General features: G+C 46.3%; 1 protein-coding gene across 7 annotated transcripts in view; it reads left to right on the plus strand.

The window, feature by feature from the left end:
- The window catches only part of LOC119172383 (uncharacterized), a 296,020-nt gene that overhangs the window by 258,311 nt on the left and 18,141 nt on the right, over nt 1-19,568 (plus strand). For all 7 annotated transcript variants that reach the window (XM_075893680.1, XM_075893684.1, XM_037423449.2 and 4 more), the window contains 7 exons: nt 1,084-1,362; nt 2,923-3,027; nt 5,730-5,839; nt 9,188-9,431; nt 14,664-14,779; nt 16,683-16,800; nt 17,501-17,660. In XM_075893680.1, the coding sequence (XP_075749795.1) occupies nt 1,084-1,362; nt 2,923-3,027; nt 5,730-5,839; nt 9,188-9,431; nt 14,664-14,779; nt 16,683-16,800; nt 17,501-17,660 (1,132 nt within the window). The remainder of the gene's footprint in view (nt 1-1,083; nt 1,363-2,922; nt 3,028-5,729; nt 5,840-9,187; nt 9,432-14,663; nt 14,780-16,682; nt 16,801-17,500; nt 17,661-19,568) is intronic.

The following is a 19,568-nucleotide window of genomic DNA, read 5'->3' on the forward strand; positions in this document are numbered from 1 at the left end:
GGTAAGCAGCAAAATTTCTTTCGCGGTTTGTGAAATGATGTGGAAGGTCATGCTGAATTCTGCTGCACTACTTTCCATATGTTTGAGGGCATTCATGTGCAGATAAAAATAAAAAAAAACATGTGTAACTGAGAAATAGCAGGTATTTGTCTAACTCCGTGGTACTGTTAGTGTATCGTTAGAAGTTAATACTTAGGGCCATTTACTGTAAGCTGGGTGTATTTTCTAGTTTATTTTCTAGCTCAGCATCATTCCTACGTGAAATCGTCTTGGCATATCTTGTCAAGCCTGCATGTGGTTTTCCTGCGAGCTCTTGGAATGCCTTTTAAACACCGCTCTGCACGAAACCTGGTTCTCGCGGGAAGTGAAGGACCCTACTGCAGCGAATGCATGTCGTAGTTTGTTTGGCCTGTATTCTTTGCCTTCTTCCTAGCTGACTGTGGCACTTAGCAAGAGTGTTGATTTACCAGTTTTGGTTGGGGAAAACGATGGGATGGCTGAACTAGAATTTGCTGGAGGGAACTGGGGCACTGGGATGGTTCGGCTAGCATTATTGTGACCATTTTAAGTGCACGGACCCGTCAATTTGTCGTGCTTCTTGACATAATACATGCTCTTGTGATATTATCTGCACTTAGTATTCATTTCACCACACATTTAAATGTTCTTAAGCGCTGATAGTTTTTGAATTGCTTTAATAAGATGAGTTTTTTGCATGTACATAATTATTACAGGTTACTTGATTCATGAGGATACACTTTGTTGAAATTTATAAATATTTAAAGTTTCAAGGCTGTTCTGCGGCCAGTAGCAACGTACTTCAGGCAAATCTATGTGCTGCTTACCATTACTACACTGGTTGAACGGCCACGCCTTGCGGCTTCTGTAGACAGTAGCGCCACATTTCCTTCTAGTGACTTCTATTAGGAAACTCTGTCACATAAACTAATGCTCGAGTTCTCCACTGCAGTGCTTGCCAAGCCTCATTTCTAGATTCGTTCTGATTTTGGCGCGATCATCTGTTCAATTACAATGCTCACTGTAACGATCGTGGGCCCACTTGGCTTTTCCTGACTGAATCAGGAGGCCGCCGTGGTGTGCCACGCCGCAAAGGACGAGCATGGCGAGTTTCGGGGCGAGTGCTGCAAGGAACGCCTGACGACCAAGATGGACGAAGATGAGGAGCCCTGCATCAAACGAGAAGAGGACGACAGGGCCATCACGCCTCAGGAGGAGACCCGAGCAAGCGTTGAGGACAACAACTCTGAGAGCCGCTTGCTCGTCGACGAGGAGGACAGCCAAGCGAGCATGGACTCCACCCACAGGAAAAGGGCAGCGCGGCATTCTATCGGCAAAGAACAGGTAACAACTTGCTCAGTCTAGGCGACCTCCGCAGCATTTCAGTGATTTCAGTGTTTGACTGCTGACCCGAAAGTTGCAGGAATGAGTTCCAGCCATGGTGGTTGCACATTCTCTCCAGGCGCAAATTGCAATTGCACTGTCCGTAAATGTCTGAATTTCGTGCATTATGATTCTAGCGCACTCGTGTTACATTCCAGAAAAGAAAGCTAAGAAATACTTTGTTTTTCTTAGCTTTGTAAATTAATAAAAATTACCAAACATTTAAATATACGATTATGCTGCAGTCAGTCATGTTCAATTTTCGCACAATGAAAAGGAAATCTTGAGCTGAAAATGCACATGCAGTTCATTTCTAGTTTTGTTCATTTTGAGTGAAAAAAGAAATGCTCATGAAGTGTGTCCTGGAATGCAACACGTTGAGCGGCCTGTTGAACATTGTAATACCTTTACAAAAGTTATCGATCGTAGTCGCACCCAGCACAATGGGATTAAAGCAAGACGTGTCTTGCCCTTTTCCTCCCACTGGTCAGAGGAACTGGCAAAAACAAGGGATGTCCACATATGTGGACGCTGCACCTTAAGGGGATATTGATGAAGGCGAAACGTTGGAGCTTTGTGTACCTTGTTTTTAATGTATGTTACCGAACCCCGGGCGCTTGAAATTTCCGAAGTCCCCCTCTGCGGCATCCCCCGTAATTTTGTTGTGGTTTTGGAATATAAGCCAATGATTATTTTTATATATCAGCTTGTTAGGGCAAAAGCCATCTTTACTCGCAAGCAAATTTCCATATTGGTTACCCCTGTATAATAATGTAGTGAGCAACATCATCATATCCAATGAAAACAGCTTGATAAGAGGAAGTTGTCTCGTGCACAAGCCTATGGTGTGAATAGATAATGAAGCTGATGAGATCGTAGTTGGCATTATAGTAATTTCAAAGAATACAGAGGAGGCCTTATTTGTACTTTACATAAAAGTATTTATGGTATATAGGAAACTAAAAGTGCTTGCCTTTGCATTGCGCATGTGGTGCACTATCGGTTGTGCTACGATGGTAGCTGCTCTCATCGAGCTTTTTTGGCGTTTAAGCATGTTTACTTGGCCAGTTCATCAGTTGATGCACTCACACAAAAAAATATTAGCTTAAACTCGATTAATGGATTACTCATCGTGCGGTGAATCCTCGTTTTCCGTGTTCAAATGTATCATTTTGTTGCCTGGAGAATTCAGGCCTGCTTCCGTCCTCTATTTCAACCTCCTGCTTCAATCGATCGGCTGGTGCTTCTGTTCCAAAACTGGCAACGCAGAAGCCTCAACAGGCAGTGTCAATTCGTTTTGCCATTCTTACAAAATGTGTGCCTTTCACAACAGAGAAGTTCAGTGCTACGAAACGAAGACTGACTTTTCAATCTAGATCAACCTGCTGATGTCAATCTCTGTCACTTCTGTTTTATTGGTTCAAACAAAAAAGTGTGCAATTCTTTGTCATTGCAAACCAGCAACAGTGTGTCGTCATCTCTGTCTCTTCTTTTTCTTTCCTTTTACCACCGCTCTCCAAGGAGCCTATGGTGAAGAAGTGGAAAGATGTCCGATGGAAGCTGTGGTCTCCCGAGTTGGTGGGCGCTACAAAGTATGAACCTCCTTCGGAAGAGGAAGTTGGCCAGGTACGGTTTAATGGCTCCCGTCGACCACGGCGCGGCAAATCATTTGACACGCAATGGAGGTGATGGGCACGCCCCATCGCCACCACGTGGTCCGTACCCACTCCTTACCCTGGCCATGCCATACCTGCTGGTGCTACAACCCTCCCTGCTCCTGAATGACCCAAATAAACCCCCTTTCCAACCTCCTACCCTCTGTTTCCCTATGCCGTCTGTGTATTTTATTGCAAAAGGCGCAGCTGTGCTCCTTGTGATCTTTTGAAAAGTCTTGTACTGCGAGCCATACTGCCTGTGCAGTTGCTAAACATTTATTTGGGACTTCGCAGAAACCGCCTTTAGAATTATCAAAAGTCTGAAAAATAAAACATTCACCAAAAAACAAAAGCACCTTTGTGGCCCAGTGGCCAGAAAAACTTGTCCATGCACATCTGCGCACACGCATGCTCACAGACAACCAAGTCGACCTGTATTTCAGCCAGTGTTTGGTAACCACAGCAGGTTGTCACTAAACAGTTTAGTGATAGGGGGGCTAAGTAAATAGCGTTACTGTGCCGCAAACGTACCATGCGGGCCGCGCATTTTAGTTTAGCGGGACAGCATATATGTACCCAAGAGGCGACGATGGTGTCATCTAGCAGAGGGTGTACATTTTTAAAAAGGTAAAAAAGAACAAAACGCTTGCCTGTGCCCTCGCACGCAGCAATATTACTACTTTTTTCAGTAATAAAAGTAAATAAATGTGAACCACAAACCAAAAGCAAAAACTTTTTCATCTTGCGGATTTGTTTACACCTATCCTCTAGTTAGGCTTAGACATTTGAAAACGGGAGGCGACTTCAAAAACTATGCCAAGTTATCCATAATACTTGGTCATTGAAGGCAAGCAAAGTCAGTTTACTAGGCTTGTGGAAATATTCTAGTGCTTTGAATATTCAAACAAATATTATAGTATACAAGTTCGTCTTATGGGAATTTAAATTATTGAATATATCGAAGTATTTTGAATAAACATATAGATGTATATATATATTAATTAGTACACATGCAAACACCTGCAAAGGTGTTTTCACTACAGTGGAGGGGTGCTATGTTATGGATACCCATGTTAAAGAGAAATTACAGTGTGTTGAAGAACCATTCCAAGGTAAAATGACATATTACTCTCACATCGATTATTGAAGTATTAAAAGCTTATCATGCTAGCTTATATGCTTTAAGCAAAATCAATTTTAAAATGTATATTTCACAAGTTCATTGTTTCGTTCTATCGAAAGTCAAATACAGCTGCTATTCAGCATTGTTTCCAGTTCCCTTGAACCAGGAATAATTGCATTCACTTATGCCTTGTTTCAATTCTTAGGTTAGTGGAGTCGTGGCAAATGTGCCGATGTTTCTTTATATGTGATATGTGCTTCGAAATCATTCGGCCAATTCACTATTCGCTCTGAACCTAAAATTTACTATTCGCACAAGCCTACAATTTAGGCAGTTATTTGCTACCAGAGAAGTGGCTCTCTTCACATCAACACTAAATTCAGTTCAAAGCGGGCGTTGAAAACTACTGCCATGTTTTTGCGTACACTGCATTAGCCATGCAAACGTGGTAATGCTTACTTTGAAAAATAGTGTGCATATAGTGAATATATAGGTCATTCAGCACACTGCACATGCTCATTTCGATGCTACTATTCCGCTAAGCCAGCTAGACTATAACTGTGTAATAGCACTGTATCGGCCCATGCTAAATCCGCTTTTGAAGTAGTGTGTGGATGGCGCTTCAAGGAGTTGCTGTCCCCCTGCGCTAGTTTGAGGACCTGACAAATGCTGTCTTAAAGTTCTGTGAAAACTTTCAAGAAACATTGAATTGAGATCAGCTGCCTTGGACCTGCCGAATAACCGCGGTTTTCTTCGCCATTGTCAATGTTTTGTCGTTGCCGCTTTAATTGGTTGTTACTGACGGCACAGATAAAAGGGATGGCGTCGGAGCCATTCCAGCAGTTCAGACCACGCACGTCGAGCAAAAAACGAGAGGGAGACGCAGATCAGTCCTAGCCGTAGAAACAACTGACAAGCCGTAGAAACAACTGACAATGCGAACCCTTACATGCCAAAAGGGAACGACGATGAGCTGGGTCAAGCTGGAGTGCTCGTGAAGTGGTCAGTGTAGTTCAGTGGTTCTCTGTTTCTCTTTGTACACGCTGTCATTCTCGTACACCACAGAACATATATACCACACCGTGCTGACTACTCCGAGCCTGTAGGTTGGCCGAGGTACCCTTCATTGGACACGCGACTGGCTAAAGTCGAACGGCGACCATTATGTGTAACTGACAAACATAGCCTTTTGAATTGGGGTTGTAATTTCTGGGTGGATTCTGACACTGGCATGATCTGCAGCCATAGCCAGGGCTACCTGTTCAGTTCTGGCAGCCTAGCAAAAAAATTGTAAGCATCACAGACAGGTTTTGACGTCGCACATCAACCAGCTGGAGCCTGAAAAATGATAACACCCTGTGGCGTGTTCAAGTTTACGGTCACAAGTTTACATTGCTTCAATGAGACGAGTTGCGGTGCCGCAAAGGTGACCGACTAAACGAGCATGTCCAAATTTTCAGCGTCTGAATAAACGATTGGCGATTGTACCCCAAAAATTTGAGTGATTGAGTGCTCAGTTCTTTTCGGTGAAGTGGGCCTTTTTCCAGCAGCTGTTGGATGCTCAGGACATATTCCTGAAGCCCGAGAATCCTGTTGAAGACACGAGGCAGTGCATCCTGTGCCATGACATCGGGGACGGCGAGACTAATGGCCCTGCCAGGTAAAACATTTCTTAGCCGTGAAGCAGTTCATGTTCACACCCATGGCCTCTTGCTCGAACAATTCGAGACATATTGCCAAGGCAGATGTGCAAGATCATGTTATGATGATGATTGCGAAGATATTTATGTATGACTTGACGGAAATGTTGCTGGAATAATATTCGCTTATGGGAACTCTTCTCATTCTTTGTCTCAGCATCTTATTGAGGCAGTGCCCATTGCAACTGCTTGTGTTCCTCGTGATTTTGCTTCTTTTTTCCAGTGGGCTGAGTGGGCAGTTTTTGTGCAGGGAGGTTAAAGGGATGGTGGCACAACATTTTGTGGCTGATATAGCCAGTGGAATCGATTTCCGTGAACAGGTGTATATCTCTGCGAAATATCAACAGTGAATATAGCTTGAAAGTATTCTAAATTAATTTTGAAGTTTGCGTGAGGGATTGACTCTCTCGTGCTATTGACTACTTCAAGGTGGCCTTTAGTGACCCCCCTATTGCACACGCTCGACGTGGTTGAGCGTTGCACAGGCTGGGTGGTGATAGTTGCACCCGGCAGCGTGTCGTTCTTGGAGCACTCTCAAACCTAAACTGAGACTGGTCGGTAATGAGGAGCCTGTTATTAATTATCTGTCGCGTGCTGCAGCAAACGATGTGCCGTGTGAAACGATATGCCTAACAGGCTGCCAGCAACACATTGCGGCAAAAAAAACGCACGGCAAATGTTTTTGTTTCGGTACACCTTTAGCTTGTGGTTAAGAAGCAGATGATTCTGAGTTCTAAATTAAAGCCTAAAGGGGTCGTGAAATGAAAATTAAATAAACTTCCCAGTCGCAATTTTCTCTGCTTCAATAAGGATTAGACATACTGATTCCAAAATATTTTGGCACAATATCGAGTCTGTAATTAATGACACCCGTTTGACATCGCAGCTTTTTCAGGCTCGCCAGTGACCATGCGGCACCATTGACCGCTTTAGGCGCTAACGAGTGACGTCGGTGAAACATCATAGTTAGAGAAGTTACAGAGTGTTAGGCTTAATTCACTTCAAAGTAATAGATTTATAAGAACCTGAAAAAGAAAAAAATAAGACAGCAGTTTTTGTGCTCTGAATTGTATGCTGTGCAATTACAGCGAGTAATCTGCTCGGTTCCATTTTCAAGTACACCTGGGCTCTGTTACGTGTGTATCCTTGGGTTAACGCCGGTTGCCTTGGCTTGATTGGTGCAGCCAGTGCAGCGTCCCAGGTTTATGTTCTTTCCTTGTTGCGTCAGGTTGTGTTCTACTGTGTGTTTTGGATGGCTTAGTCCTCGCTATGCCAACCATGTACGTCGTCAGACAGGGCCGCACAACTGCAGCTCTTCTGAGTCTTTGCCATGAAGTGCCCGGATACATGCACCGACGTTTCTTGCTGCGATACAAACTCTATGCCTTGCAATCTCGCTGCTCCGTAGCAACATGCTAGCTGCAACGCTTGTGCGATTTGTTCACGTGGTGGCGTTTTCACTGCAGCTCCTTTTCCAGAATCCTTCGCTGCACTTCGTTTTCACCTTCGATTTTAGGAGACCATCCTTCTGTTTTATCACAGCATCGTCTGGTACCTCGAAGTTGATAGGAACAATGTCCTGACGTCCGACCTGTGCATCTAACGATGTGGACTCAACAGGAAACGTAGTAGGACTGCTCATTTCAACGACCAGCTGATCAAATTGGTCAATGTTTATTATTGGTAAGCTGACGGCAGGTTCTTTGGCACTCATCATCAATTGGCTCGTGGCAGCAATGTATTCATCATGATCAGTCTTATCACAAATGCCATAGCTGCCATCATCTGTTCGACTTCTTTTTGCTTTTTCAAGACTGGTAATCACTTGATCTTCGTTTCTCAGTTATTCCCCCAACTTTGGAGTACTGCTAGAGTCCCTACCCTGTCCAACGATTCGCGGCGTGAAACATTTGCTTATTTTTCATGCACGTCATCGTCGCTTGATTTTTACCGAGAGAGTCTTGAATCATTGAATTCTGATGTAGTATTTCTATGGTTCAACACACTGTAACGATCGATTCGGTGTTATTCCCTTCAACCTCGGCAGAATTGTCTTGTCTCGTCAACATTCCGCTCTTGTGGTTGGAACTTATGCTGTCTAAGCATCCAATGTCTCTTTTCATGCCTAAGGAAATGTTAGGGTTGTCGGCAATTTTACCGAAACCAACTCGGTTGTAGTTTCCATGGTCCTGACTGGCGTAAGAAAGCACAGAATAGCTCATGTTGCGTACGTGAACATACTGTTTGCGTTTTGACCGGAAATATTGCCTCTCAGTGATCTCATGGTAGTGTGCAGCATCTTCTAGTTCTTGGTCAACTGCCTCGTTTTCAGTTATGTCAAGGATCTGCTTGTCCAAATGGCAGAACTCAGCTTCTCTAGTCATCAAAACGGTGACTTGCCTGTTTACCTCATGTGCCTCGGTGTCGGAGTCCTGCGGTAGTCTTGTCAGGAGCGTAATATTTAATGAGACGCTGGCCCTGACAGTCCTACGCACCTTTCAAAGACGCTGGGCTGACAACATCGTAGTCTGCGAACGACCACTCGTTGGTTTCGGCGCCAAATGTTAAGAACGAGGACCCATGGTTGGAGGTCAGGAACACGATGTTTACGTCGTCAGGGCTGGCTCCGCATTCGAACTTTATTCTCCTCTTCTTTTACGTCTGTCGCGCTTTCCCCCAAGCCCATGGCTCACTTCTTCATTTTCAACAATAGTATTGTTATGGTCGTCACGGCACCGTAATCGAATTAGTGTAATGCACCGCAGGTAACAAGGCTCAAAAAGGTAGCTGTATTGCCATGTTTTGTCGACGACAGGAACTTTCATCGGCTGCCTTGAAGTGACGTCAGCTGGACAGTTGACAGGAATGTGAGCTGGGAAACCGGAATTGTGCTTTTCTAGCTATTCAGTGAGCCCAGACGATCAAATGAGTTGAGGTATAGTATTGAATCAACGGCCGGGATTCTGAATACACACGTAGTTGAAAATTTTGTGAAAACATTGCACGACCTCTTTATTAACAATCGTTGATGAGTCCAGCAATAAGATGTTTGCTTGAGTTGCACATCTCCTTTTTAATGCCTTCACATTGGTACTGAGGAGCATTGTTGACAGGCAATAGGTTGTTTCACATGAGCAGCAACATTGCCTACCAATCAGTGGAGTTAATAAACATATAGAGCACTAGTCCTTATGTGGAAGCAGGCTTTTAATGCCGAGAGGAAGGCTAGGCAATGTTTATGACGTTGTCTTGAATCCGTGCTTTGTAATAGCATACTTGTAATAACTATCCTTGTCTTCTTTTTGCAGGCTTCTGAACCTAGACGTGGACCTGTGGGTGCACCTGAATTGCGCCCTGTGGTCGCAGGAAGTGTACGAGACGTGCGATGGAGCTCTGATGAATGTGGCCAACGCCTGTCGCCGGGCGCTGCTTGTCAACTGCAGCCGATGCCATCGCACGGGTGCTTCACTGCACTGCTTCCGAATCCGCTGCCCCGCTTCCTTCCACTTTGCTTGCGCCAGCCTCGAAGGATGTTCCTTCTACAAGGACAAGGTGGGTGCGTGTTTTGTAGCGCGAGCCTGTCCCGCTACGATTTTCGGAGAAGCGGTGAACCATGCATTAGCCTATTACGTTGCGGTTTGTGAAGAGTAGTAAAGTCCAGTCTTATCCTGTGCGTTCTTCTCTTTTTGAACTGTGCATGAGCCTATCCCGCTGTGGTTTGTGAAGAGCAGTGAATGGCAACGTTTACATTCTTGCTATCACCTCTGGCATCCACTGACCAATGTTGTCCAGTGATGACTCAACATTTGTTTGTGTTCACTTACTATAAAATACTAGCTAGTATAGCTCTGTGTTGGCTAAATGGCGGTGGTCTTTGCTTTAATGTCGTCTATACATTGTTTCTTTTGTTGTGACGCGACGCTCGGCAGAGCTGCGCAAGAGAACAACACGCGTCCCAAACAACAACTGACTTTTATTATCACCCTTCCTCTCGAAAATAACTTTCTCGTGCGGGCGCATGCGCTCTCTGCACCGCACACAGAAGCACCGCTTTGCGTCGCCACAGTACTCCCCCCCCAGTGAGTGCGCGCACAACGGTCGCACTCGGACGTCCCCCTGCGGTTCATAAGTTCATGCGCACCGGGGGTCTCGTACACCGTCCACTCCGCGTAAACCGTTTGAGGACTTGTTGGGGCTGCGCTACGTGGTCTGCCGGGGGTGCCTGCGAAGATGGAGCTCGAGGTGGTGCAGGTGCTTCGCTGTCGGAGTCCACGTGTGCTGATTTTACGTGGTCTAGAGAAACCACGTCGTGACGACCACCTCTGTCAATTGTAATGTGCTTGTCTGCCCATCGCAGCACCTTGAAAGGCCCGTCGTACGGGGGCCGGAGTGGAGGCTGTACGGCGTCGTGCCTCACAAACACGTGAGAGCAGGAGGAGAGTTCCCGGTCCACGTAGACTGGCCGGGCTGCGGGCGGACGCGGAGGAACAGCGCGTAGCTTGCTCATGATGTCTCGCAGTCGCACGGCGTAGTCCGCGTTCGCGTACACGTTTTCGTCCTTACTGGTAGTGAAAAACTCCCCTGGGAGGCGAAGCGTTGTTCCGTACACCAGTTCAGCGGAGCAGCATCCAATATCTGCTTTCAGAGCCGTCCTAACGCCCAACAGAACAAACTGCAGTGCCTCTACCCAACTGTGACTCGCAGTAGTCGTCAGGCTCACCTTCAGATGGCGATGGAACCTTTCCACTATACCGTTGCTTATTGGATGGTAGGCAGTTGTTCTTATGCGGTGAGTACCCAAGAGCCGGGTGACGCTTGCGAACAGGGCGGACTCAAACTGTGTTCCGCGATCTGTAGTCACGGTTGCCGGCACTCCAAAGCGGGCCACCCAGTGGAAGACAAATGCGCGGGCGACGGTATTAGCAGTCATGTCTGGAATGGGCACGGCCTCCGGCCATCGCGTGAAGCGATCGATGCAGGTTAGCAAGTAGCTTTGCCCCTGGCACAACGGCAGTGGTCCCACAATGTCAACATGCACATGGGCAAATCGACAGTCCGGCAGAGGGAAGGATCCCAAGGGGGTCACAGTATGTCGCTGAACTTTGGAGCGCTGGCATGCGATGCACTCTTGTGTCTAGTATCGGACATCCCGGTTTATTCCTGGCCACACGAACCTCGCTGTGCATAGCCGTTGCGTGGCTCGAATCCCTGGATGCGCCAGGCTGTGCAGCAAGTCAAAAATGTTGCGACAGAGGTTCGAGGGGACGAACGGTCGGGCCTTGCCTGTAGACATGTCGCAGCATACGGATCCTGTGGGTTCTGCCAACCATTGCAGCTTCAAGGCGCTGGTTGAAGACGTCAGTAGACGCTTCAATTCTCCATCACTGCGTTGAGCCGTCGTAAGTGTGGTGAAGTCCACGCCGCTCGGCAGGCTGATGGCATTCACTGGACCGCGCGAAAGAGCGTCGGCAGCAGCATTATCCGTGCCACTAACATGGCGTATATCTGTCGTGAATTCTGCGATGTACGCCATTTGGCGGAGCTCCCGTGCCACGTGCGCACCAGAATTGGAGTTCGCGCGTAATGCGTAGGTGAGTGGCTTGTGATCCGTGAGCACAAAAAATTCTTGTTCTTCCACATAATGTCGGAAATGCCGGATAGCCGCGTATATGGCCTGGAGTTCCCTACCGAAGGTGCTGTACCTTCGTTCGGACGGGCTCAGTTTTCTGGAGTAGAAGGAAATTGGTCGCCACACTCCGCTCGCCCTCTGCTGCAACACAGCTCCAATCGCTGCATCGGAGGTGTCCACCATGACGCACTGAGGAACACCCAGCTGCGGGTACGTGAGCATGGTAGCATTTGCGAGAGCTTCCTTTATCATCCGGAATGCTTGTGTGGATTGGTCGTTCCACTGAATGGCAGTTGCCTTAGATCCAGATGCCGCAAGTAGGCTGTGGAGAGGGAAGGATGTTGGCGCATTTCGGGATAAACCTACGGTAGAAATTCACGAGTCCCAGGAACTCTCGAAGCTGGCGGAGGTTTTCAGGCTGTGGAAACTGCCGTACTGCTTCCACCTTGTCCTTCTGGGGCTGTACTCCGGCACTTGAAATGCTGTGGCCCAAAAATGATAGTGTCGGTACCCCAAACACGCACTTTGCCGTATTGATAACGATGCCGTTCTCTGTCAGTCGCTGAAGTACGTAGCGCAGATGCCGCTCGTGCTCTTCAGGAGTGCTGCTAGCAATCAGAAGATCATTGATGTATACCTTGCAAAAGTCGAGGCCACGGACAACGCCATTCATAAACCGTTGAAAAGTTTGGCTGGCGTTGCGTAAGCCGAAAGGCATGTGTAGGAACTCGAACATTCCGAACGGCGTTGTTATTGCGGTCTTGGGGATATTCTCCGGTGCTACGGGTAGATCTATTTTAGAGAAAATGGTAGCACCATGCAGGAAGGAGGTCATGTCATGAATGTGCGGGACTGGGTAACGGTCTGGCACGGTTACCCTTTTCAGCGCTCGATAGTCCCCGCAAGGGCGCCAATCACCGTCTGTTGATTTTGGGACCATGTGAAGAGGTGACGCATATGGGCTGGATGAAGGACGTACTATCCTGAGTTCCATCATGTGGGCAGACGCCTGTCGAGCCAACCGCAGCTGCTCGGGTGACAGGCGCCGTGGTCGCGCATAGACCGGTGGGCCTGTGGTTTCGATGTGATGCAGGACGCCGTGCTTTACTTCTGGAAATGCCTGTGGCTGTCGTGTCAGCTCTGGGAACTCTTGTAGTATTGCGGTGAAGTACGTTTCTCCAGCCGGACTGAGCAAGGCCGGGCTGATGGGGGGGTGCCAACACGGCGTGCCTTGTACCGCTCCCCGAGAAATGGGATCTTGAAGCCGTTTGTTGGGGACGTCGACCAACAGACCGAAGAACTGGAGAAAGTCTGCGCCTAGTATGGCGAATTTGACATCAGCAGCTATGAACACCCAGCTAAACGTGCTGCCGAAACCGAAGTTCAGCGACAGTGAACGATGGCCATATGTTGTTATCACCGTGTTATTGACAGCTTGCAAGGGCGATGTACTAGGTTTCTTTCTTTCAGCTTGTGACACCGGTATAGCGCTCACCTCGGCGCCTGTGTCTACTAAGAAACGTACTCCGTTGTTGCGGTCGGTAATGAAAAAATACTGAGGGACGACTTAGAGGCAACGTAGTAGCACTGGTCGCCCTCAGTGCCTGCCGCGGCTGTTTCCCGAGTGCGCGCACGGTGGGACACATTTACGCGCACTACTTCCGAACCTCCGATGATACCAGCAGATATGCTCATGCTGCTCTTGCGATAGCGGCGTGTTAGGCTCGGTTATCGTTTGCGCCCTCCTGCTAGCGTGCAAAGCTGATACTGTTTCGGCAAGTCGAGCAATCTCCTCACGCATCTCTTGAAGTTCGTTTAGAGGCTGTTGCGCTTGCACGGCAGCCATGGGTGTGGGCGGTGTCATTGCTACCAGTTTGTCAGCAAGTTCGGCGGCTGCGGTTAAATCCTTGTGCTCTGAGGCCGCGATGACCATGCGGACGCCTGAAGGCAGCTTTTGCAAAAAATAAGTTCTCGGAACAATACTCCATCTATCGTGTTTGATGTTCCGCCAAGCAACTGTTGCATGTGCCGCAAAAGCTGACTAGGAGTACGTTCGCCGAGTTCCTTGCCGCGAAGCAATTGCTGCAGTCGTTGTGGTTCGGAGGGCGTAACTCGGCGAATAAGGGTTTCTTTTAGCGTTGCATATGCGTTTTCGACCGGTGGTGCGAGCAACAGATCCCCGATTTCACTGGCTATGGCGGGCGGCAGACTGCTGACTACGTAGTGGTATTTCGTAAGGTCTGCGGTGATTCGTCTGGCTGCGAACTGAGATTCCACTTCTATGAACCAAAGTGCGGGGTCCGCAGTCCAAAAAGGGGGCAGCTTACCGTCGACTGAGAAGACTGTCGGAGGGGCGTCGGTCGTGGGCGTTGAATCCATATTGCGGCTGGTTCGACACTCCGGTCGCTGTGTCTGTATTCCACGTTCGGGTCACCAATGTTGTGACGCGTCGCTCGGCAGAGCTGCGCAAGTGAACAACTCGCGTCCCAAACAACAACTGACTTTTATTATCACCCTTCCTCTCGAAGATAACTTTCTCGTGCGGGCGCATGCGCTCTCTGCACCGCACACAGAAGCACCGCTTTGCGTCGCCACACTTTCATAGCATTGGCTGCATTAAATCTGAATCCAATGAATGCCTTGTCTACAAATTTTATGCACACTTGCAGTCTTTCAGATTTATGTGGGGTATGTCATGAGAGTGGGAAATGAGATGCACTCCTAATAAGAGTGTCAACGATCGAAAACTGTGTCATCATGTGTCTGAATACAATAGACTCTCTTTAAACGGAAACTGAATGGGCTAGGAAAACGTGTTTCGTTTCATAGCATTCCGTTTTCTGACAGATCAACAAGGGCGGAGAATTCATGTATGAAACCAATCGTGCTGGAAGTAGTTGCTCCGTTTAAGCAGCAGTTCCGTTTAATAGATTTCCGTTTACGGAGAGTATTGTGCATTCGCTCTCACAGGCACATATTGAATAGCTCTGCCTGAATTTTTTCTGCCTTTTGGCAGCGATATCTCGCCTTCTGAAATGACAGTCTCGCGTGACATTCCTGATATGTAGGGTGGCAGCCTACATGTGAATAGAATTATGTTTCATGTTATTCTGTAGAGTTGCAGGGTTTCCATTGGGCTTTGTTTTTCATTGCAGACCATCCTCTGTCCTCAGCACACTCCTCGTGTCCCGAATATTGAGAACGTTCTCGAATCAGTGGCTGTTTTCCGTAGGGTGTACATAAGCCGTGACGAGCACAAGCAAGTTGCGAGGTGAGCGCTCATACTTAAAAATGAAAACTTTGTTTATGTGCATTTCTGTTTAGCCCTTGTTAAAATTGGGCCATTTCAGAGCCCATTCACTTGTGCTTTTCCAGCCTTTACTTTTCCCCCTTTACATCTGTGTACTACTGTCAAGCGGCAATATAACGATGCATAACATTAGCGTTGTTCTCACTTTGCATTGTTCTGTTTGCTTGTTGTTACATTGAAAACTCTATAACTTTGTTTAAATAACAATCTGTCATGTTTCTTTCCATGAAGACACGAAATAAGCCTGGTGTTTGGGATTGTTTGTGGATTATCATAGTGTAGCGCAAAGACACAAGGAAGCAGAGACATGTATTAATGTGGCACCTTTGTCTGTCTTTGTTCTTGTGCGGCTGCTGACCCACAGGTCGCGGGATCGAATCCCGGCTGCGGCGGCTGCATTTCCGGTGGAGGCGAAAATGTTGTAGGCCCGTGTGCTCAGATTTGGGTGCACGTTAAAAGAACCCCAGGTAGTCGAAATTTCCGGAGCCTTCCACTACGGCATCTCTCATAATTATATAGTGGTTTTGGGATGTTAAACCCCACAAATCAATCATGTCTTTGTTCTTGTGCACAGTCGAACCCCGCTACAACGGAACTAACGGGGCATACAAAAAATGTCGTTGTAATAAAATCTAAAAAAGATATAGCTGACCTGAGCTAGCAAACCAAAATAAATTTTATTCCTAAAATTCAAAAAGTGTCCGCTGCATTCCTTTTTTTTTCTTTGCAGTGTCGCGACGCGATTGTCACCTATGCATATCGATGCCATGGTCAAAAGCATGCTAAAACAACGGTGACAACGGTTTTCATGAACGAACGTATTAGTTGAACCGACGCACTCACATCAGCAGCTGTCAGCCATCAATGTGTATTGGACAATGTTGAGGTGGAGGCGTGGTATCGTGGAGCTGTGACTTATGCCTTACTCTATGCTATTTTTATCATTCGCCACTCACGGCTGATCGATTTTGGTGACAACACAGATGAACCCTTGCTCTGATTAGTGACCACAGTGGGCAAGCGCATAAATAACCAAAAGCATTTGCACCAGAAAAGGCATCATTCCGCCATTGCACCCAGTAGCTGCGTGAAGAAAACTATGAACTGAGCGACTGAACTTCAGCTTCAGGTTGTCTGCGGCTCAGAATCAAGCCAGTAGCAAAAGCAGGGCAGTCGCATTGCCATTGCTATCGAGCAATGGCAGCCCCCATGCTTAGTAAATAGCGGCGGTTTCTGGTGATTCTAACGTGTGTTTTAAACGTCGTCGTATTTTCATCTTCTGAAAATGCAGCAAAATGTTTAAGATTTTGTTTACTGCATGGCATTAAATATCTGAGCCTGGAATAGCATCGTCCAATTTCATTGAAATGGAAAAGCAGAAGAAAAAGTGTTCATTGTGGCGAGAATATTTATGCATTGACTCCTATGGGCTCGCGATGGGGAACTCAAAATGTTTTGTAGTAGCAGTGTCGTTGTAGCAGGGTTTGACTGTCACGCACGTGCGCATGCTTGCATTCATTTGTGTATGTTAGTAGCTTCTATATTGTATATCTTCATGTCTTTGTAGTTTTGTCTTTGTGCTACACTGCGACAATTATGAGGACTTTTTTTTTTTTATGTGTGATGATTTGCTGCCACTATGTGACATGGTGGCCAAGGGTGTTTGAAGTTGCCTCATGGCGCCTTTTTTTGTCTTAGCCTCCACCATTGTTGTGTATTGTGTCCTATTGAAGGGCCTTGTTTTGTTGACCAACACTGGCTCGAGGTCGTATTGTTTTGCATGCTTTGTGAAACATGTAGCGACGACGATGAGCTAGAGTCGCTACTTGGTATTTTAACCATTTGTGCATTCGTTGCATCATAGCATGTTTCACAAGGGGGAGCAGAATCTCCTGCGAGTGGGCAGCCTAATTTTCCTGAGCATCGGACAGCTATTGCCTCACCAGTTGCAGAACTTCCACACACAGAACTGCATATACCCCGTAAGTGAAGCTTGCTTCTCACACAATGTTGCCAACTTTTTATATGTACATAGCTTATTTGATCACTTTTACTTGAGTATAATTCTAATTTAGTGAATTCAGCATTGTTTTTGTAATGAGACTAAGCAGTACCACTTTGGTGTGGCTGCATGGCAAGTGAAGTGCAGGAAAGCCCATGCCAGTTGTTGTTTGGCCACCATCTTTGTTGTGTTTGGGCTGACATCTTTAGTATACCTTCAGACTGCTGTTTACATAAGTACAATGTAGCAATCTTAATGTAAGTGCTCAGTGTCGGTCCCTGTGATGTACAACAGTGTAGCATTTTTATTTCTTTTATAATTTCGAATGTTGTAGTGTAATTGGTGCTTGCCACTTGCACTACCCACTTGAACAAACTCTGAATTTGAGGTCTACAAATGAATCGCCAGCGCTCTACAGTCTTTGTAAACTCTTTCAAAAGCGTGCATCGGGTTCTAGTTTTGAATTGGCTAGGAGGACCTGTAACTTTCAGTACAGCGATTTCACATAAAGCTGGATACCAATGCTTCAGTGTTTCCGTCTGTTTGAACGAGTACATTTATTTTTTCTCTTCGTACTCCTGGCCCGTTTTTACGTTTCTTTCTGCCGCTTTTGTAAGAATAGCATTGTTACAGTGTTAAAAGAGCCACGGCTTTACTGTCGTGCCTTTTTCTCCCGCTAGGTGGGGTACAAGGTGGTGCGCATTTATTGGAGCATGCACAAGCTGGGTGCACGGAGCCGCTACACATGCAGCATTCATGATGTAGATGGCCAGCCACAGTTCCAGATACGGGTTTCGTACAAAGGCCAGGAGAAAGTTCTCACTCATCGCACACCCAAGGGTATGTATGCTGCTTATGTCAGTTGTTTTGCAGTGTGTGAACAAAAACAAAAGCAACATCATGCAAATCCATCGACTATTTCTCAGACTGTCTCGATTATGCTTATTGCACTGAAACTATGTCGAATCACGTCCGAAATTTCATGCGCTGAAAGACTGCAATCATTCGAGTTCACGGGTGTGCACCTGATTTCAAGGCACCGCAATCGAATCGCGAACCACCTTTCAAGTGCTACGCGTGCCACCCTAGCTGTTGCTAACGGTATGTGCCCCTTCAAGTGCAGCCACAGCAAATAATTTCGTTGATTCTGTACAAAACCGCAACTTGGGTAGCACGGGACCGCTACCGAAAGGCAGCCAATGCTGATTAGGCCTAGCCTGCCATTCGATATGCCGACGCAGAAATTTTGTCGAAGACATGAATATCACTCATAGAAAAAATTGCATTCAGGTACTGAACCAAGAACGGCGTACATGATACAAATTTGCATTCGCGACCGAAAGATCATCGACGAAAACCCACCAAGCTTATGTAAGACCACGCACTGGAAGCAAAGCCGAAAGCTTGCAAGAACGCCGGGAAAGCGTTCAAGTTTACGGAAGCTAACCCGATATCTGTAGCAAGCTCGATAACGACAATGCTTTTCCTGACGGGAAACTTTTACGGACGGGGCAAGCCCTATACCTGCCGTGTTAAGCGAAGTTTATGTACCTTTTTCTTTATAACAATAAGAGCTACAGTTATTACTTTACTATCATTGTGATCATAAGCCATTCCCCTTCTTACTGAAGCAGAGTTAGCTCTGAAAATTGTAATGGTCATTTTTTGTAAATTTTTTACTTCAGGTACCTACTTATCACTCGTAAATAGCTACTAGATGTCGTGTTGCAGAAGAGCACTTCCTCACACAACAATGATTCTGCTTTAGTATATCCCCTATTACATTATCTAAATACTGGCCAAAATCTATGATTCTACATACTGTGGTTGCTGAGCTGTAAAAAGGAACATAGATACAAAAAGCATGTTTTGAGATAATTGCATTTAAAGTTAAAAATCTGCATTATTTAAAAGTACAACGAGATAACAGCCAAATTTACGGACCCGTTCAATGGGTACTAGCCAGATACTCATCACTATCATTTTTTTTTAGTTGAAATGCCTTGCCCGGTTAGCCTCATTTGCCACCTGCTATGCAGTCATGTTAGCCCAGTACTGTCGACGCAGTTGAAGGTTGTTTGGTCCTGCACTGTGTTCTAGCGAAATTCCAAAATGTTTCAGTACATTCACACAGGCTATATTGCCATCATTAAAAGTGAACACAGCATCAAAAGTGGATATTTACAGTGTATGATGGCAGAGGAAAACGTTTTTTTAGCAGGGTTCATAGCGGTTCCTGAAATCCTTGAATTTAGAAATAGCATTTTCAAAGCCTTGAGTACCCTTTTAAGTTTGTTTGAGGTCTTCAAAAATCTTTGAATTTCGTCAATCGAAGTTGCTTAAGCCATAATTTAGTGGATTTTTTTTTTTTCGCTTGCCTGGCAAGTATGTGCTCTCAAGCCAACAAACCATCCAATCCAGTCCGTTTCTTTTGCCATATTGCAGTGTTATAGTTCAGTGTACTTTTCTAGTACATTGTAGTTGTGATAGCATTTGTGTGGTTACAGCAGCAACGGAGCTAAGCCTGGCTTTTTTGTGGAGCCTGGCCAAGTGTACATAGATTTCCCAACAGAAAGCTTGATGCCTCTGCTTTCTTTCATTTTAGCAGTTCTGGGCCCATTCTTTTTTAAATGTGACAAATGCACTCCAGCTTGCAAACTGTAACTACTCCGTATGGCTATGCTGCGTGAACTGCAAGGAATCCCTTTCTGTGTAGGAATGGGGGCATGGCAGGCCGCCGCACAAATT

The sequence above is a fragment of the Rhipicephalus microplus genome, chromosome 4 (genome assembly GCF_043290135.1).
Source record: "Rhipicephalus microplus isolate Deutch F79 chromosome 4, USDA_Rmic, whole genome shotgun sequence".
Lineage (NCBI taxonomy): Eukaryota > Metazoa > Arthropoda > Arachnida > Ixodida > Ixodidae > Rhipicephalus > Rhipicephalus microplus.